The sequence below is a fragment of the Cynocephalus volans genome, chromosome 14 (genome assembly GCF_027409185.1).
Source record: "Cynocephalus volans isolate mCynVol1 chromosome 14, mCynVol1.pri, whole genome shotgun sequence".
In the NCBI taxonomy this organism is placed as follows: domain Eukaryota; kingdom Metazoa; phylum Chordata; class Mammalia; order Dermoptera; family Cynocephalidae; genus Cynocephalus; species Cynocephalus volans.
Window position 1 is genome coordinate 25,070,747 of NC_084473.1, and position 20,706 is coordinate 25,091,452.

The window sequence follows — 20,706 nt, forward strand, 5'->3', positions numbered from 1 at the left end:
GCTGAATTCACCACCTTTCAATTCTCGTCAAGGTGGTAAGACTTCGGCGGCAGGGAGGGGCCGCGCCTCCCCCGCAGACAGCTGTCAAAGGCCTGCAGCAGGTTCCCCGCGCAGAGCACATTGAAGCTTCCACTTCACGGGGAGGGTCTCCCTGCGCCCAGGTGTTCCTCAGCCCTCCACTGCTCGGCCAGGAAGGCCGATTACACCATCCCGACCCGAGCAGCCTGGCCGGATTTTCCATTTCAGACTCCTGCTCCCTTGAAGGCCGACTCTTGCTGCTTAAGTAAACCGGCTTGGGGCTCTATTTCCCCTGTCACGATTAGCCCACGAGGGAGGTCACTCTAGAAGGCCATTCGTCTCATTCTGGCAGAAGCGATTAAATATCCCAGGGCGCCACTTTTTCTCGCGTTTAAGAGTTACATCTACACAAGAACACATGGCCACCCGAGCCCGTCTCTGCGCCAAGATCTTCAGCTCCCACACACCCGACAAACACGGTGCAAAGCAGCCCGAGCGCAGTCTGCAGGGCGACCTCGGGAAGGAAACGGGGGCTCCAGGGGCTACTCCACCGTGCTGCGCCTGCGCAGTCCCTGGCTAGCACCTCCCTCAGGGCGTGCTCGTAACGCCGCGCGCCCTATCAGGTGGCCACAGGGAGCGCGCCCGCGGCCTCGCCCTCTCTTGCCCCTCCCCCTCTGCCCTTTCTGTCTGGTCTCAGACTGAGGCCTGGAGACCCGAGCGCTCCACTCTCCGCCCCCGCGTGCCCCCACACCGTCTTACGCGCGTGCGTAGAGGCGGACCTCAGGGCGAGGGCGCGAGGGAAGGGCGGGTGTACGTGCTTGCGTGCGTCTCAGGCAGCGCGCACGCCGGCGTGAGAGGGCACGGGGAAAAGGTGGCTCTGGCCCGGGCGGCTCAGCTTCCTAGGGCTATGTAACTGAGCTCGTCGGCTCGAGGTCCTGCATCGCTACCTTCGCCGCGTCCTAGCGCGGAGTTTCTACTCAGGAAAGAGACTGTCTCACGCCCGCCGCTCTCCCTCGACGGCAGAGCTCGCTTGCTCGCCCGTGGGAGCGTCCCGGCCGAGCAGCCCTGAGGGGGGAGGGGAGGCCATTTTGTCCCGACCGACTCCCCGGAACCGGGCGGAGCGGCTGGAAGAGGCTGCGGAGCTGCGGTCGCCGCCCTCGCCGGCACCGGACGCCGCCACCGTCGGGGCTTCCTCAGCGAGGCCATTCGTAGGTCGCCCGCGCCCTCTCGAGCTCTCCTTTTTCCCACGCTTCCACGGTCCTCCGGCCTGAGAACGCCCGAGTGAGGAGTTGGCCGTAGTGAAAGGGACTGATCCCTTGGGGCCGCCGGCGGCGAGAGCCTGAGCCGCTCCTCCCAATGGCGAAGAAGACGTACGACCTGCTCTTCAAGCTGCTCCTGATCGGGGACTCGGGAGTGGGGAAGACATGCGTCCTTTTTCGTTTTTCGGATGATGCCTTCAATACCACCTTTATTTCCACCATAGGTAAGACCTGTGGGAGGATGGTGGACGGTCTCTGTAGCTGCAGACCGTTTATTTTACTCCAGACATCTTGCTTCCCGTAATGTACGCCTTTTGTTCCAGTGATTCCGATTCCATACGACAGACCCAAGTTACTGTCTGAATCGGCGTCTTGCTTACTGGGGCGGGGTCTTCCCATGCTTTCTATCCGGTCTTTTGCTTTCAAGTATTCCACTCTGCTCAGTGCCTGCTATTACAAAATATGCAGCGTTTAACAACGTTCCAGAGTCCCGTTTTTTTAAGCGACTGGATTGGCTTTTTCCATATTTGTGTGGAGTTACTACGTGTGATATTTGTAAGGGATACATTTCAGTGGTTGGGATTGAAGCAGTACTAGCTATTTGTTAAAGGCCTGTATTCATACTTTGGGGCAAAGAGAATATTCCATATGGTCTACCTTAGAGTAAACTTGAGGGCTTGTGTGAAGTATAATTAAGGCAAATTAGAGGGGAAAAGTGAGTTGCCCGCGTTGACTAATCCATTGATGTGTCAAACAATCAGGCTCTTCGTGCTTGGGGTGGGACTCTATGGCATGTTTGCCTTACGATGCTTTTCGAGACATCAACAGAATCAGTAATCTGAGGAAGATGTTCAGTTTCTGTCCTCAAATTTGACAGGAATGAAGTCAAGTTCTTCCTTCTGTTTTACTTAACGCTAGAATTTATAGGGAAGTATTTTGCCAGTCACAGCCCTGCAGACTTCTAATGTACTTTCACCACGTTTCAGAATTACTTAGTGTGGAAGTAAGACCTAAAGAGTGACCTTTTTAATCGGTTTCTTGTTTGGGAAAAGAAAAGGGAAGGCTCTAGGAAAGTCCCTTTTGACTCTGGCTAGAAAATTTAGTGGCACTAACACTAATTGTGCTGAAACCCATTTTATGCGAAACCCATTTTTTCCCCCAGACACAATAAATTTCTTAAAGGACACATGGAACCCAGTACTCAGCATTGGGCCAGTGCAATGAAACTAGTTTTAAAATGTAACTAATTATATATTGAGCCGGTTTAAAAATGCAATTGCGGTCGTCTTTGTTTTTTTTTTTTTTTTTTTTTTTTTGCGGTCGTCTTTGAACTCTGGGAATTGTCAAAATTAAACTGATTTCAAACAGTTTATAGCATTACCGAATTGTTGATTTAGATTTCTTATGACAAATACTTATCAGGTACAGTAGTTAATTCATTCTGATAAAACAAATTATATCAAAATTTACTGATTATTTTAAATAGATTTTTATTGTACTCACCATCTTTGGGAGAAGTCGTCATAATCATTTCCTGAATATCATACTGTTCTCTTGGTCTATCATAAACTTCATGAAACTTAGAACTTTTTCTGTACCTTGTTGGTTAGTACTTCCTAGCATTAAGTTTGCTTTTAATATTCCACTTTTAGCTGTAGCTGGGTGGGTCAGGTGGTTAGGTCAGTCAACAAATATTTGTTGAACACCTAATGCTAGGCACTAGGCACTGTTTTAGGCACTGGAGGTAAGTGGTGAACAAGGTAAACCCATTAAGGAGCATTCTAGTCAGGGCAGTTACAATATTGTCTGGAAGGTGCTATAATAGTAAGCACAGGGAAGAGGGGTGACTATCCTCATTTGTGGGGAGTGTGAGTAGGATTACATGGAGATAATGTGTAAAATGAAATCTGAAGGACAAATAGGAATTGGGCCAGAGGGGTGGGATAACGCCTTTTTGGAAAAGGGAGCATAGAACAAACTTATAGTAAGGGCAGGGATTTAATTCATGTAGTCAACTTTAACCTGCCAGTGAGAAAGGTAGGGGTGGATAGTAGTAAGTAAAGCATTAACTCCATCTACTGTAGTCTTTTTGTAAAGAGTACATGTCCACAACTAAAAGCCAGTCCTGTAGGATAATGGCATAATTTTTTTCTGTAATCCTTTTATTTGGGAAAATGCCAGGTGGTTTTGGATCAAGCCTGCTGGATTGGAATCCTGGTTCCACAGGTTACTAGCTGTGCAGCTTTGACAAGTTACTTAACCTCTCCCTGCTTCAGTTTCTTCTTTAAGTAGTGTTAATAATAGTATCTACTACAGAGGGGGTAGTTTTGAGGATTTTCTGGGTCAGTGAGAGTAAAGCACTTAGCATCGTGCCAGGCACTTTGTAGGAGCACAGTGCATCTTAGCTATATATAGAATATGTGACTCTTCTGCTGAAGTGTGGCAGACCGTGTTACTTTATGGATTGAATGTCCAGCACACAGTGGTTAACCAAATATTTATTGGTGCTCTCCTAAACAATTTCACTTAGACTCTGACATTTTCCTATTTTGATGTATAAGATGTTGAATAATGTAAGCTGAGAAAATGAATAAAATTTGGAGTACAGCTTGAACACATTCATGTATTACCTCTGTGCACAGGTTTAGAAGTCGCCTATTGTCTTAAACTAGTGCTGTGCAGAAGAAATAATGTGAGCCACATATAATAATAAATAATGTGAGCCACTCTTTTGCTAGCCACATTTTAAAAAAGTAAAAGGAAATATTAATGTATTTTTAGCTCATATCCAAAATGTTACTTTGTTGTGTAATCGAGATTAAAAAATTGTTGAGATATATTCTACATTCTTTTTCTCTGGTATATAAGTTATGTTTACAGCTTATCTCAATTTAGATTAGGCATATTTTGAGTGCTCAGTAGCCACATATGGCTAGTGGCTACCATATTGGGCAGTGCATATCTTAACAACCTAAAGTTGCCAGGTGATTAATGTGCAGATGACTAGAAATACTTTGAAAGTATACTACTTTTAGGACATTTTAAATGTATCAGTTGACTAGAGTTTGTTGTTTTTTAAAATCTAGAGCATTCTCTAAGTATAAATGATAGTGAAATTTGTGAGTTGTCACTTGATTGTTAAAAACGTGAGGTTTGTATAAAAGTAGTTATCTTGTAGGTGTTCAGAAGGAACAGACTGCTAAAATAAGACAGGCCCTCACTATTTCAGCACAATCATTTTAGTTTCATTGGCTATTGATTCTTTGAAGAAATAATTTTTATAGATTTATGATGCTTGTTTATAATGCTTACAAATACTACAGTATTTAAAATTTTATGTATACAGTACTTTCAAGTCTCACACATCCATATTAGAAATGATGTATGATATTTATGGTCAGATTTATTGCAGGCATTGTTGCGAAAACAAATTACTGGTATGTTCCACACTCAACCAATCCAAGTGCACCAGAATATAAGTTGCACAAGGACAGATCTTTTTTTTTCTTTTTCTGATATGAGCTAAACACCTAGAGTCCCTGCATTTAATGTGTACAAGATAATGAATAAAGGCAGGCAGGCAGGCAGACAGGTAGTACAATCAGTATCCCCTTAATATTGTATTGGACCTTAGTATATTTTAATGTTTTCCATTTTACCTACTTTTTTTTTTTGGTGGCATGCTGGTACAAGGATCTAACTCTGGACCTTGGTGTTACCAGCACCATGCTCTAACTACCTGAACTAACCAGCCAGCCCATTTTACCTACTTTCTTGAGTTTTGTATGAAGTAAATAGGGATCAGATTTTACTTAAAAAATATTAGCTGTTTGGCTAATAGAGTAATTGTAGGGCAAGACTGGTCTTAGAAATTCAAAGATTGTTTGAAAAGGAGTTGCTTAAGAGAGTTACTGGTTTTGAATGATCAGATTTTAGTGCTTGATTTTGACCACAACCCTCTTGGCAGTATGAACTCAGGAAAGCATTACCCATTATGATATAGTAATTACATGGACTTGTCCCCAAAGCACAGATTTTTAGTGGGCTCTTTCTTCTGGATGTGCTGCATTCTGGTGGTGGTAATCTTCCTTCCATCCCTAGACTTAATTACTTTTTCCACAGGGAAAATCTTACTTTGAGCAGTGGAGTCTCTGGGCTCCGTGTAAAAATTAAGTAGATAAAGACTCTTGCTGCTGTGGGAGATATAATGCATCCTTTTAGTTGTCTGAGTGTTTTTGCTAAGCTTTGAAAGAGTAGGTTGGTTCCACTAACCTGCATTTAAGAACCATTTAATTAAATTGAACTGAATCCGTTTTATATGGAGTGGTCACTTTTTAGAAAATGAGCAAAACCTTTGTTACAGTAAACGTGTCTGGGCTCTGCTAGGATACTCAGGCTGCAAGCAGCTCATACAGGAATGCCAGAGTGCCTAAGGAATTTTTCTCTTTTGAACATGTACTTTAAGGATTGATTAAAAACGATTCAGACATTTCTCCAAAGAAGATACACAAATGGCCAATAAGCACATGCAGAGATGCTCAGAATTACTAATACAGGCCCTCTGTATCTGTGGGTTCCGCATTCATGGATTCAACCAACCATGGATCAAAAATATTCAGAAAAAAAATTGTGTTTGTACTGAACCTTTACAGACTTTTTTCCTTGTCATTCCCTGAACAGCACAGTGTAACGACTATTTACATAGCATTTACATTGTATTAGTATTGTAAATAATCTAGAGATGATTTCAAGTAGTGTATGGGAAGATGTGCGTAGATAATATGAAAGTACTATACCATTTTATGTCAGTAACTTGAGCATTCATGTATTTTTGGTACCAGTCAGGAACCAATGAGGGAAATGCAAATCAAAACTACAATGACATGTTACTTTATAACCATTAGAATGGCTTTTATCAAAAAACCAGACAAAAACAAGTGTTGGTGAGGATGTGGAGAAATTTAGAGTGCTGGTGCGTTGCTTGTGGGAATGTGAAATGGCACAGCTGCTGTGGAAAACAATATGGTGGTTTCTGAAAAAATTAAAAATGGAATTCCATATTATCCAGTAATTCCCGTCTAAGTTATGCCGAAGAGAATTTAAAGCAGGGACTTGAACAAATGTCTGTACACCAGTGTTAACAGCACCATTATTCACAGTAGCCAAAAGGTGGAAGCAAATGTCCATCGCTGGATGAATGAATGAACAAAATGTGATATATGCATGTAATGGAATATTATTTAGGCTTAAAAAGGAATGCAATTCTGATCTGTTGCAACATGGATGTACCTTGAAAACATTATACAAAGTGAAATAAGACACACAAGAGGACAAATGTCTCAGGTACCTAAAATAGACAGATTCATAGAGAAAAAATGAAATTGTGATTACCTTAGTCTGGGGGATTGGGTAATGGGAGTTGTTGCTTAATGGGCACAGAATTTTAGTTCGGAGGATGAAAAAGTTCTGGAGATGTATAGTGGTTATGGTTTCATAACAATGTGAACGTAATGCCAGTGAATTGTACACTTAAAAGTGGTTAAAATGCACAAAAAGACGAATACCATATGATTTCATTTATATGAGGTATCTAAAGTCAAATTCATAGAAACAGAAAGTAGATTTTTTTTTTTTTTTTTGTCTGCTGGCTGATAGGGAGATCCAAACCCTTAGACCTTTGTGTTACAAGGCTATGTTTGTGCTCTAACCAACTGAGATAACCATTCAGTTCTGAAACAGAAAGTAGAATGGTAATTATCAGGGGCTGGGATAGGGGGAAATAGGGAGTTGTTGTTTAATAGGTATACAACAACCCATTTCAGTTTAAAAAACAATTTTTTTTTGGTGGTTAACAGGGATTGAACCCTGGACTTCGGTGTTACTAACACCACACTCCAACAAACTGAGCTAAGTGGCCAGCCCCCGTTTCAGTTTTGCAAAATGAAAAAGTTCTGGAGATCTATTGCACAACAATGTGATACACTTAACACTACTGAACTGTACCTTAAAAATGGTTAAGATGGCAAATTTATTTATTTAATTTATTTTTTGGGTGGCTGGCTGGTTCTGAGATCCTAATCCTTGGTGTTGTCAGCACCATGTTAAGATGGTAATTTAATGTTATGTGGTTTTTACCACAATTAAAAAAAAAATGGTTTAAATGGTAAATATGTATATTCCCCCCCCAAAAAAAACCCTAGAACACTGTCCAACATTTGACCCAGCTCTCTAAAAGAGCATGTGATTATAGATGGTCCCTCCTTTCCAGGTGATAACTATTGTTAACTGGGATCAGTGAGTCAGGAGGATCCTTTATAGTAGTTTACTGTGTTTTAATATCACTGGTCTGTACTTTTAGATACTGAAGGCAGGTTTGTCTTTTTGTTGTGTGTATCTACATAGACCTCCTTGGAATTTTAGAATCACAGAATGTTAGTGCAGGAATGAACTCTATAATGAATTTCCAGAGTGAGAAAACAGATGGATGAGGTGAAGTAACTTTTGAAAGATCATATAGCTAATTAGTGAAGGAGTTTTGATTAGATTAGAATCCAGAGCCAGTCCTGTTCATGGCCATGTTTCCCATTCTGAGAATTTCATTGTTGTGCATGAACAAAATCAGTGATAGGATAGTTCGTCTCATCAGTATCAGTTTGAAAAGTGGAATTGCTGTAGGTTTTTGTTTTTTGGCAAGAGTAGGAAAGTAAATCTCAGGACCATGTTGTCAAAGGTTTTGTCTGTTACCTGTCCTTTGCAGATTTAGAGCAGAGTAGGACAGAGCTGATAATGTTAGGTATAATTATTTCTTTTTCAAGGATTATGGTGCATAGTGGTGTATAAGGTGTAGCAAAGGAAATTCTGATGTTGTTCTTTGGTATGTAAAAGGAAAAGAATGATAGAAATACTGGCAATCTGTTTTGACTTGTGTAACAATACAAGGTTGTCCAGGTAGTGCTGTGGTAGCAGCTGTGATGATCAGAATAGTGGGAGCTTGTTGAGTGTTGATTTACAAATAAGAGAAGGATATTTGGCACAAAATATGAATTATGTGATAGCTAAAGAGATCTGCATGGGAAAACTGCTTTATGGAGATGGTTAAGTCACAAAGGAAGAGTTTAAAGGAGGTACAAAGAGTGTGGAGATGAACAGAACATTGAACATATGACTGATAGGTCTTGTAAAGATCTTGGAGATGGTTCTTTCAAACAGATGAATAATTGAGGGTTTTTGGAATAAATTTTTAAAATTTGGATTACAAGAAAAGTAATTTGAAAAGATGATTAGAATAAAATTCTGGTAAAGAAAACTCAATCTGAAGACAAATCTGAAATGAGAAAAAGTTTTCTTTGACGACTGCCATGTATTTTGAGTTGCAAGCATAGGTGATTGCTCTGTGTTTATCCATCTTTCCAGAGATGAAAAATAATATGTTTTTGAGGAAAACAGCAACTGGAATGCTACGTTCCCAGTATGACGCAGAAACTGAGCATCCAAGGTTGTAAAATGGAAAAACTGTTATTCTGGAGACAAAAAAAACAGTGTATCAAAGTCAGAACAGAGAATGGTGTTGATTTGTTTCTCTCATATCAATAGCAGTGCTTGTGCAGATTTTTTTAAAAATTGAAATCTTTATCAAGATAATTGTGGATTCCCATGCAGTTGTAAAAGGCAATGCAGAGAGATCCCTTGTACACTTTGCCCAGTTTCTTCCAGTGGTAACATTTTTACAGAACTGTAGTATAGCATCACAATCTGGATATTGACATCTGGTGCTGTACGACATTCTTCTTAAAATTTCCCCCATTTTGTTCGTACTCATTTGTGTATATTAAATTCTGTACAATTAGGTTCTATACAATCTATACCCTTCCCCATTTCTCCCCTCCAAACCTTGGTAATTATGAATATGTCCTCCATTTCTGAAATTTGTCATTTCACAAATATTATATAAATAGAGTCATATAGGATAGAATCTTTAGGATTGGCTTCTCCCCTACCTCCCCCACTCTGCATAATTCCCTGGAGATTCATCCAAGTTGTATCAATAGTTCTTTTTTATTGTTGAGTAGTATTTCATGGTATGCGCGTACCACAGTTAGTTTAACCATTAGCCTGTTGAGGAACATCTGGGCTGATTACAGCTTTTGGCTATTAACAAATAAAGCTGCTATGGATATTTACATACAGGTTTTTGTGCAGTCATAAGTTTTCAGTTCTCTGGAATAAATGTTCAAGTGTATAATTGCTGGGTCACATAGTAATTGCATGTTTGGTATTACAAGTAACTACCAAAAATGTTTTCAGAGTGGCTGAACTATTTTACACTGCCGCCAGCAGTGTATGAGGGATCTAGTTTCTTTGTATCCTCATCAGTATTTGGTATTGTCACTATTTTGTATTTTAGCCATTCTGATAAGTGTGTAGTGATAATTTTATTATGGTTTTTAATTTGCATTTCTCTATTGGTAAAGGTGTTGAAAAATCTTTATGTGCTTATTTGTCATCTGTATTGTATATCCTCTTTGGTGAAATGTCTATTCAGGTAGTTGCCCATTTTTTAATTGGATTGTTTTTTTAACTGTTCTGTTTTGAGAGTTTGTTATATGTTTAAAATTCTAGTCCTACTCTCCACAACTAGGCACACTGCCAGCACCACGGAACAGGCCAAAAAACATCTCTTCCATGTGGGTGGCCCTCCACAGCCACCATGATAACTATGGCTGCCGTGAAGGTGGCTAGATGCCACAACCACCACGCAGATGGTCCACCAGCCAGTGGAGTGAGTTGACACAAGGAGAGTCACCAGCAGAGATAAAGAAAGGAGGAGGATGTCTGTCTCCACAGAGCCCATTTCATAGTCACAGAAGAGACATCTGCTCTATGGGGGGACCTGACCATGCCTCTCAGCTTTGGACAGATCATTTGGGCAGCAAATCAACAGAGTAACCATTATTCTTTCAGAGGGAGAGAAGAAATCTAGGGTGATTAGAGAGGGAGGGAGAGGGAATGGGGAAAGGGGAGAGGTTAGACAGGGGCATAAAGAATAATTACGATTTGTAACAATATTTATGCTAGTAATATTGATTTGATCAACATATCTCAATGTTGAACCCCCAAAATATGTATAATCAATTTTGATTCAATAGAAATAAAAAATAAAAAAATTCTAGTCCTTTGTTAGATACGTGGTTTGCAGATATCTTCTCCCAGTCTATAGCTTGTCTTTTCATCCTCTTTAATGGGCTTTCACAGAGCAAAAATTTTTAATTTTGATCAGGTCTAATTTATGTATTATGCTTTTGGATTTTCTTTTTTTGGATCATACTTTTGGTGTTTAAGAATTCTGTCTATTCTAGATCACAAAGATTTTCTTTTTTTTTTTTTTCCTAAAAGTTTTGTAGTCTTGTGTTTTGCCTGTGAACCTATGATTTATTTTGAGTTAATTTTTGTATATGGCTTGGTATTTAGGCTGAGGTTCACTTTTTTTTTTGCCTGTAGAAAGGATGTCCAGTTGCTTCAGTACCATTTATTGAATGTGCAGGATCCCCTCTGACCCTGATCTAGTAAAGTCATTGTGAAGGTTTCAGAGATTCTGTATGACCCTATAGGAATAAAAGTTGACTTAGTGATTGACTCATCATAACTTACACTGTGCTTTCTGAAAGGTTTTTAAAATTAATGTTTATTCCTATTGGTGATATCTATATAAATATTTGAAATAAAATACTGCTCAGGTTTGTAGTAATAATAAAAAAAGTGGCTTCATGTTCCATGTCCCTCCACTCCCAGTCATGCTTTTCAGAGGCATCCTCTAGCTTTCTTCTGTTATATACCTCTGTATTTTCAGAAGATATGCTTATACAGGTTCTCTTGAGCCATTAATTTAATATTAGATGAGAATTTTAACCTTTTAAAATTTTATCCCACTCTGTCCCAATTCTTTGTTAAATTGGTATCCAGTGGTTACATTAATATGCTCATGTAATATTCTCTGTTTAGCCAAGTAGTCTACTTATTTCCTGTCTTCTGAAGTTAAAAAAATCTCTTTATTGGATTAATTTCCTTTTACCCATGTCTAGTCTTCATTCTCCAATAATCTCTCAAAATGAGTTTTCACACAAGCCATCAGAGAGATAATCTTTTGATATTGTTTTCTTGGGCATCTCTCTTCTAGATCTTTCCCTCCTCCTGCTTCAATAACGGCCTGTTGCATAGCTATTGCCTTGGGAATTCCCTGAGTCTCTCCTGTGTGTGATACTCTGTTTTTTGCCATACCGTCTTTGTTGGTTTACTGCCTTGGAGCACATCATCCTCTAGTAGCTTCTGGCAGAAAGGGTGCTTTTGATAAAGGAAATGTTTTGAGACTTTTTGTGTTTGACAATGTCTTAATTCTTGCCTTTCACTTAGTTGAGTGTTTGATAGGGCATAGAATTCCATGTTGAAAACAAATTTCCCTTAGATTTTGAAAACATTATTTTATTGTCTTCTAGCTTCTGATGTTGGTGGCAAGTCCAATACCATTTTGATTCTTTATTCTTTATTAGTAGCTTAGTTTGTCTCTGGAATTTTTTTAGAGGTTTTCAATTCCTAGTAACAAATTTTACAATTACGCACTTTAGTGGATGGGTCTTTTTTATAAATCCATTGTTCTAGGTAATTGGTGGGCCTTTTCAGGTCCTTCACTTCTTGAAGTTTTCTTGCATTCCCCCCCCCAATAATATTCTTCCCTTAGTGTTCTGTTTTCTTTTTAATTGGATGTTGGACTTCCTGAATTGATTGTCTAATTTCCTGTTTTCCAACTTTGTTAATTTTTCTACTTTCTGGGAGATTTCCTCTACTTTATCTTTTAACTTTTCTATTGAAGGCTTTGTTTTAGCTGTCATATTTTTAATTTCTAAGTAGTTTTTTCTTGTTGTCTGTTCCTTCAAATGTGTTTTTAAAATTCTATTGTTGCATGAATACAGTATCTTCTCTTCTTGGAGCATAGCTTATTTGACATTTTCTTCTATTTCTTGCTGCCTCTTTCCTTAAAGTTCTCTGTCCTTGCCCCCTCCCCCCTTGTTTTAGTCTGTATTTTATTTTAGAGGCCTTCCTCAAATGATTGGTGATTTTAGGCTGTGCATTCGTAATTAAGAATGAATCATTAAAAGGATGTTTGCAAGCTCTGTAAACATGGGTAGGGCTTTTCACTGGTGGGCTGTGCTACAGGATGATGGAACAGTGAGCCTATATTTTTTCACTGGGAGAACATCCAAGAACTAATGCCTTGTAGGACTTGTTTCTGGAACAATCCAGTTACTCCAAAGAAAGACCCTTAGATCACCTGCTTTGGGCATGGGGAGGAGGATATAAGCTTGGCTGCCTGCGTTCTTGAATCTGAGCAGCTAGGGGGACTTGGGTGGGCGAGTATGGGGTTACCTTTTAGTTTCAAGTATGCACATTTATATTTAATCTCCTTTTTAAAAAATTTCTATTTTTAGTCTTATCCCCATACTCAGTTAAGCTTGGTGTTCCTGAATTCAGAGTGTGTCTGGTTCAGCTTTTCTAGAGAATAAACCTTTAGACTCCTGCTTTGCTCTCGAGGGTTGGTAATATCTGGCTATGTGAGATGGAGGCTATATTTTGGGGTGTCCTTATATAGACATTTAAACAAGCCCCACTTTCTGCCTGGTATCTGATATCTACTGTTGCTAAACCTTTCCAGGGTTCTGAGGCATGAATTTGTTTGTTCTTCTTTGGTATCTTCTTCAGTGGGCCGTGACCTCATAAATTTCTTTGTCTTTATCTTGTCGTTTGAGTTGCAGTGTCTATTCACTGAGATGAAGGTAGAATTTGATTTATATTTCTTGTTTTGGTGTGGCTTTGGAGAGAAGGGGGCAGAAAGATCTTTCTCTACTATCTCAACTGGAATTTGAGGTAATTTTTGACTCTATATGATTCCACATTTTAACTTAAAATGTCCAGTAAGGTTAGCGATGGATGGTATTTTGCTACTGTTTTTGTAAATATAGTCCACCCTCATTTTATTGAGCTCAAAGATGTTGAGAAGCAGCAAACTTTTGCTATTATGCAGTTAACATGTTGAGCCAGTGGAAATGACACCTGATAGACATTTAGGAAGGAGACCTGAAAACAAAAATGAAAATTTAGATTGTATTACTATACCATACAGTTAAAGATTTATGAATTGATGATTATGATCAATGAGAAGGAATTTTTTTATCTTCAGTAGTCTCTTTAAAGATAGGAAAGTTTGCTACATTTTGGAGACATAATAAAAAACAACTAAGTTTTGGTGTTTCAAGTATAATGTTAATTTGTGTGGAATAGTTTTTCTACAAGATGTTGGATAAGTGATTTATTATAAAATAATAGCAATGATTTCTTATATTCAAAAAATATATATGAAAAAATCAGGATATATCAGTGGGAAAGTTAAGGCTAAGGATGAATACAGTACAAGCAAATTATGAGCCTGAATAAGGTGAACATAATACTTATTCACCAGTTCTCAAGTACTAGGATTATTAGAGGGTTATCCTTTGAAATGTGAATGAAGCAGTTTGGGAGGTAAATAAAGGGATTTTTCCATATTGAATAATATATTTAAAGAAGTAATTTCTCTTAATTAAATGGATTCAAAAAGGGTCTGTCCAGATGTATGAATGTCACAACTGTAAATAGCATCTTACTGCAACTGGCTTATCCCTTTAAGATGGACTTCTGGGAAGTCAGCCATGCTTTTAACTTCATAAGCCTCCCTCAGAAATATAGTGGGCTTGTGGACCGTAAGTCAGACAGGGTTTGGCAGTTTGTGTTTCTCTGTGCAATAAAATACTCTAATAAAAAGATTACATAGGTATATATACACAGGTAACTGTAAGTTAAGCAACATGTGGACTGTGGGGCTATTTGTGGTTAAATGTTAGTGTGTACTTAAGGGAATAAAAACCATTTCTTTATTTTTTTTTGGTGGCTGGCCGGTAGGGGGATCCGAACACGTGACCCTGGTGTTACAAGGCTGCGCTCTAACCTACTGAGCTAACCGGCCAGCCTCATAAAAACCATTTCAATGTTAACATGATAAAATCCAATGTAACTAGATTTTACACTGTATCACTTTAATTTTTCTTCAGTTTCTCTTCTGAAAAATTTGCCTTATTAAGATGTTTTTATGTGTGAGTGCCAGAAATTACAGAACTTTTTTTTTTTTTAACACAAGGCATTTAAACACATACTGTATTGAGCTGCTTTTGACATTTCTAGGTTATGCTTTTTAGCAGGCAATATATATGTATATGAATAATCTTACTCTTTGCCCTAGGTTGTCATCTTCCTACTGAAGTATGATTTCCAACTCCAGCAGTGATTTATTTAGTTAAAGCACAGTTTACCCTTTCAACATTTAACTCAAACTCAGGTAACATCCTCGTTCTTGGAATTCTGTCTACCTTTGGAATACTTCTCTTTAGCTCCATGGAAATGTTCCTGCAATTCAATTCAGACTTTCTTTGAACATTTTGCCTTTTTTCCTGATCTTCTATTGAATTTTAGTTAATTTAGTGAGTTTTAAATTGCCCAGTTCAGTGAGAATTTTTAGGGAACTGTATTCTCAAATGCAATTTGTTTTATCTGCTGTTAGGTAAAATTATGTGTTGATTGATGGGAATGAATGGCTGGAAAGAAAGAATTGGTAAAAGTTTTTTGTTATAGGTTTTGGAAGTTTTAAACATTAATTTCTAAAATATGTTTAATTGACAAATAATTGTATATTTTTATGGGGTGCAGTGTGATGTTTTGATCTATGTATACACATTGTAAAAAGATTCAGTTGAGCTAATTAACATCACCAATTTATAATTTTTTTGTGGTGAGGACATTAAAAATATATTCTGTTAGTAATTTTGAAAGATACAGTAAATTGTTAACTGGTCACCATGGAGTGCAGTAGATCACTAAAACTTGTTCCTCCAGCGTAACTGAAACGTTGTATCCTCTGATCAGTATCCCCCTTTTCCCATCACTTCCCCTCACCCCTAGCCTCTGCTAACCACCTTTCTACTCTGTTTCTGTAAAATTGACTTTTTTTGGATTCCACATATAACTGAGATCGTATAGTATTTGTCTTTCTGTGCCTGGCTCTTAGCATAATGTTCTCCACTTCCATCCATAGTGTTATGAATGACAGAATTTCTTTCTTTTTTAAGGCGGTGTGGTATTCCATTGTGCATATACACCGCATTTCCTTTATCCATTCATCTGTTGACGGACACTTAGATTGCTATCATGTCTTTGCTCTTGTGAATAATACTTAAATGAACATGGGAGTGCAGATATTTCTTTGACATACTGATTTCAGTTCCTTTAGATATATATCCAGAAGTGGGATTGCTGGATCTTAAACATTAATTTTAAGGAAAGCATTATAGCTAACTTAATTTCATGAATAAATAGCTTAATTTTTGTTAATTTGTTCTTGACTCTTCTATAAAACACATCTTCCCGAAAGCAACAGTGTGGTGTGCCTGATTGGTATTACATGATGATATGTTGTTTTGTAGATTTTGAATTGCACCCTGGAATAGTATTACAGCTTGGCTCATCCCCTTGCAATTTGTCAGTTAATTTTTCTCATGTTAACTGCCACGATCTGCTTCAGTGCATACTTTTAGGCGGTATTTGGTCTTCCTCAACCATTGTGTAATTTGGTCTGTGGTTGGTTAATTTTCCTTAAAGATGGTAAAGATTGATTCATTTTTTGAAATGTGGACAGGTTCCAAAGTGTGGATCCTTTACCATTAGCACTTGGAAACTTGTTGGAAATGTAAATTCTCAGGTCCACCTCTGATCTATTGTGAGGCTCACCTCTAATTAGAAACTCCAACCTTCTGTTTTGACAAAGACTTCCAGGTGATTTGATACAAGCTAAAGTTTGAGAACCAAGGTTGTACTATTAAATACGTCACATAAATGGTTATTTACTAAGAAAAACATACTGTTGGACATGTAGTTTTCTTTTTAAAATTCTTATAAATAATGCTGTAATAAATATCACTAGTTAAATATTTTAGGTTTTAGGGGGTCTGACAGGAAATGAGAACTTGCTTCAACATCCTTGTTTTTCTTGGTCTTTGTCATACTTTTAAAAACTTATTGCCTGGATGTAGCTTCTGGAATTTTGCTTTCCTGGAAATGTAACTTGCTCAGTTCCTTTGCTGTTCCGTGATTCTTTTTCCTCTGATGGGTCATTAAAAGCTCTTTTCGTTTTGGACTGTGTCAGTAGTGATGTGATTCAAAATGCAAAAGGTTTAAAAATCTTCCTGCCCGTTTCCTTCCTGGAGTCAAACAGGATTACTTTTTTTTTTTTATGTTCTTTCAAAAATATTTTATGCATATAAAAGCAAATAGACAGTTGGCCCTCTGTGTCCGTGGGTTCTGCGTCCATGGATTCAACCAACCACCAAGCAAAAATACTTGGGGAAGAAAAATTATACTGAATATGTACAGACTTTTCCTCTTGTTATTATTCCCTAAACAATGCATAACAACTGTTTACATTGAACTAGGTATTATGAGTAATATAGAGATGATTTAAAGTATACGGGAGGGTGTATGTAGGTTATATGCAAATACTACGCCATTTTGTATCAGGGACTTGATCATCTGCAGATTTTCGTATCTGGGGGTTCTGGAACCAGTCCCCCATGGATATTGAGGGACAACTGTATGATCTCTTTCCCGTTTTATTACATAAATTTCAGCACATATTCACACTGTTCTATTCCTTGTTTGCTTTTATATATTGTATCTTGGAGATCATTTCTTATCAGTGTTAAGTAGTTTTTTTCATTTTTTAAACTACCGTGTGGTATTGCATTTGAGGTATAATAATGTATTCAACTAGTCCCCTATTATTGACATTTTGGGTTTGGAGCTGGGTCTGGGACATCATGTGTTTAGAAACTGGTGCCAGCTGTGAAGTACCTTGTATGATCTGGCCATAAGCTTGTACTTCATTATATAGAGATAGAGTAGTGAGTGGCAGGATTAGATTCATGCCACGTATTTCTGGTGCTGCCACTGGCTAGGTGGATTGGTGTCATTAACTTAGGGAATATGTGAGTAGGAGCAGATCTCAGAGGCCTAAGAAAAAGTTTTTGAGTTGTGACATATTCCTATAGGATATTTAGGTTAGCATGTCTGATAGACATTTGATATCATGTCTGGGAGATAAGGAGTGGAATCTTTTTTTTTTTGGTGGCTGGCTGATGTAGGGATCTGAACTCTTGACCTTGGTGTTATAACATGGAGTGGAATCTAGTTCTGAAAAATAAAAGTACTTGAAGTCATAATGGCTTCAGTGACTATAGAGTGAGAAACCTCCAAAAACTATAAGGAGTGCCAACATTTAAGGTGTAGATAGGGTAGGAATCCAGCAAGGAAACTAAGAAGCAATGGCCAGAGTGGTAGGGGGATGGTATAGAGAAAAGAATATGGATTAAAATTTGTTTTGCCACTTGTTTGACTTAAGGCAAGTTTTAAAATCTTTCTGAACCTCTCTTTAAGATAGGCTAATAACGCCTACCTCGCAAAATTGATTGGATCAAATGGAATAATGTGACAAGTAGTATAGGACCTGGGGTCACCCAGCTATTTATTTGAAGTTATCCTTGATGCCTCTTTCACTCACATACACATCAGCAGATTCTTGGGCTCTACCTTCAGAATTCCCCTACTTATCACAATTTCTCCTGCTACCAATATGGTCCACGGCACCATCATATTGCCTGAATTATTTTACTTACTTAGTTGGTCTCCCTGCTTTCTTTCTTGTCCTCTACAACCATTTTTTGACAAGGCACCTACAATGATTCATTTACAGTTTAATTCATATCACGTTACTCTTCTGTTCAGAACCTTCAGTGGCTTTTTATTTTCTCAGAAAGAATATGTAAGGCTCAATGTCATTTGATCTGATACCTCTTTGCTGTCATCTTTTCCTTGTAACTCACATTGTTTTGTTCACCCTCCAGCAATTCAGCTTTCTTACCATTCTTTTTTTTTTTTTTGTCGTTTTTTCGTGACCGGCACTCAGCCAGTGAGTGCACCGGTCATTCCTATATAGGATCCGAACCCGCGGCGGGAGCGTCGCCGCGCTCCCAGCGCAGCACTCTACCGAGTGCGCCACGGGGTCGGCCCTCTTACCATTCTTTGAACTTGGCAAGCACTCTCCTACCTGAGGAGCTGTGCACTTGTTCTGTCTGCATCTACTTTCTGGGTACTTACTTGCATGGCTTATTCCCTCATTTCTTACAGGTTTCTGCTTAATATCATTTTACCAGTGAAATCTTCTATATCCACCCTATAATAAAATAACAACAGCTCCCAAATCAAATCCACCAGGCTGCTTACCTGACTTCTCCTTAGTATTTAATACCATTTTTTAGATATATTTACTTGTTTTATTAACTGACTCACCCCTGTGAATGTGAACTGCATTAGGGCAGGGATGTCTGCTCACGTCTGTATCTGTAACACCTTGAACAATGCTGGTAGTTTCTCAAATATTTGAAGGAACAAAATAGTCAATTAATTTGTGTTTTTAGTGTATCTCTAAATTGTAGACCACACCTAACTCAGTTTTGTTTTTGTACATCATAGATGCTTTGTAAAAGTTGACTGCAGCATGAAGCACTGATTGCTAATTCTTTGCTTTACCAGCCAGTTTAGAAACCTGTACTTCCTGATTATTAACAATGGATTCTTTGTTTTGGACCCCCAGCAACCTTGAAGTTGGAAAAGCAGTATATTTTTGTTTTATTAAGTGATTCATTCAATAAATATTTGCATATCTAGTAGGTGCCAGATATTGGGGATATGGCAGTGAACCAAATGAAGTTCTACTCTTGTGGAATTTTAATTCTAGTGGGAGAGATGGACATAACAAATAACACACACAACATACTAGAATATAACTCCTAACATTTAGTAGCATAACAAAATATACATTAAATAACCCTTATTTTAGAGATTTTTTAAAAAAATCTAAAATACAAAATTCATCTGATTTTTCATGGCAAAAAAAAATGTTTTTTCCAACCTGTGTAGGAACTTTATTTTTCATTTTTGGCATTTGTTGGTGTTCAGTGTTTGAGCAAATACTAGGCATGTGAAGCAAATCAGTCCAGTTTCATACCTGAAAAAGATTGATTCTGTTTTTCTAGAAAGAAGGAATTAGCCTGGAATTGTAAGGTTCCAAGTATGTTGATCTAGGTACTATAATACTTAAGTTTACAGAATATGACTCTCTCTGGGCATGTGATAAATAATTTTACTCTTGCCAAAGAAGCTGAGGAAAAACTTTTTAGTTTTATCTGAAATTATCTGTGTTTACTTAGCATACATTTGGGCAGTGCTAAACTTTAGCAGACCTTTAAACACTATTTTAGAAACAGTGGTGATCTGGAAACTTTTAAATGACTCATTCTACCTCTTTTGATAGTGGGTTGCAGAAAGGAAATTGTTGACAATAGAAAAGAAAATAATTGAGGTGTATGTTTCTTTGTAGTTAAATTTTTTTTGAGTCATCAATTGAAATCTGAATTATGGTGAAAAATAGGCTTTTTCAGCCAGTGGCACTGACAGTTTATTCAGTAAGCACTTACTGGTCATATATTGTGTATAAGGGACATGATAATTTATACGGGGGTAAAAGGATAATACGATCTCTTACAGAGAGCTCACAATTTAGTTATCCAGTTACCCAGATAACTAATGGTTAAATAATATGTGTAAATGATACTAAAGCTATGTAAGGATCTTGTGCGGGAAGCCCAGGGCGGGACCTAATTAGCTCTGACTGGGAGTGTAAGCCTCATAAGGGAGGTCTTATTTAAGCTGACCCTTAAAGCATGATTAATAAGGTACTGGGGATTGAAGGGCATATTCAGGTAGAGGAAACTGCTAAGAATGGAGTCATTGGTATATGGTGTGTTTGGATATGCAGGTAGTACCAAGTGGCTAGAATGGGAGGTGTGGCAGGAAGTAAGTTGGGATAGATTGTAGAAGGTCTTGCCTTGACAGTCTTGTTAAGGAGTATGGATTTTCTAAGATGTCATGAGTTTATGTCATGACTTCAAATTTTTAAGGTATGACTTATTCTTTTCTGTTTAAAAAGCATACTATCTATACTTTCATATGTGTAGAAAATAACATATATACCAAACTATTAACATGGGAGTTAATGGAGACAGATGAATTAGTCAAATGCTAAGTAGAATCCAAGAGAGCCATGATGAGGGTGTGAGCTAGGAAGGTGAGAATTTAGAATAAAGATATGAAAGAAGTAAACTTGATTTAGTGTGTTTAGGTGTTGGGGACAAGATTGGTGAGAGCAAGGAACCAGTTAGGTTTCCAACTAGTGACTGAT

General features: G+C 38.2%; 1 protein-coding gene across 1 annotated transcript in view; it reads left to right on the top strand.

The window, feature by feature from the left end:
* The first annotated feature begins 836 nt into the window (after window positions 1-836).
* RAB10 (RAB10, member RAS oncogene family) overlaps window positions 837-20,706 on the top strand; it is an 88,700-nt gene continuing 68,830 nt past the window's right edge. The window contains exon 1 of the mRNA XM_063078505.1: window positions 837-1,501. Within this exon, the coding sequence (XP_062934575.1) occupies window positions 1,375-1,501 (127 nt within the window). The 5' untranslated portion in view covers window positions 837-1,374. The remainder of the gene's footprint in view (window positions 1,502-20,706) is intronic.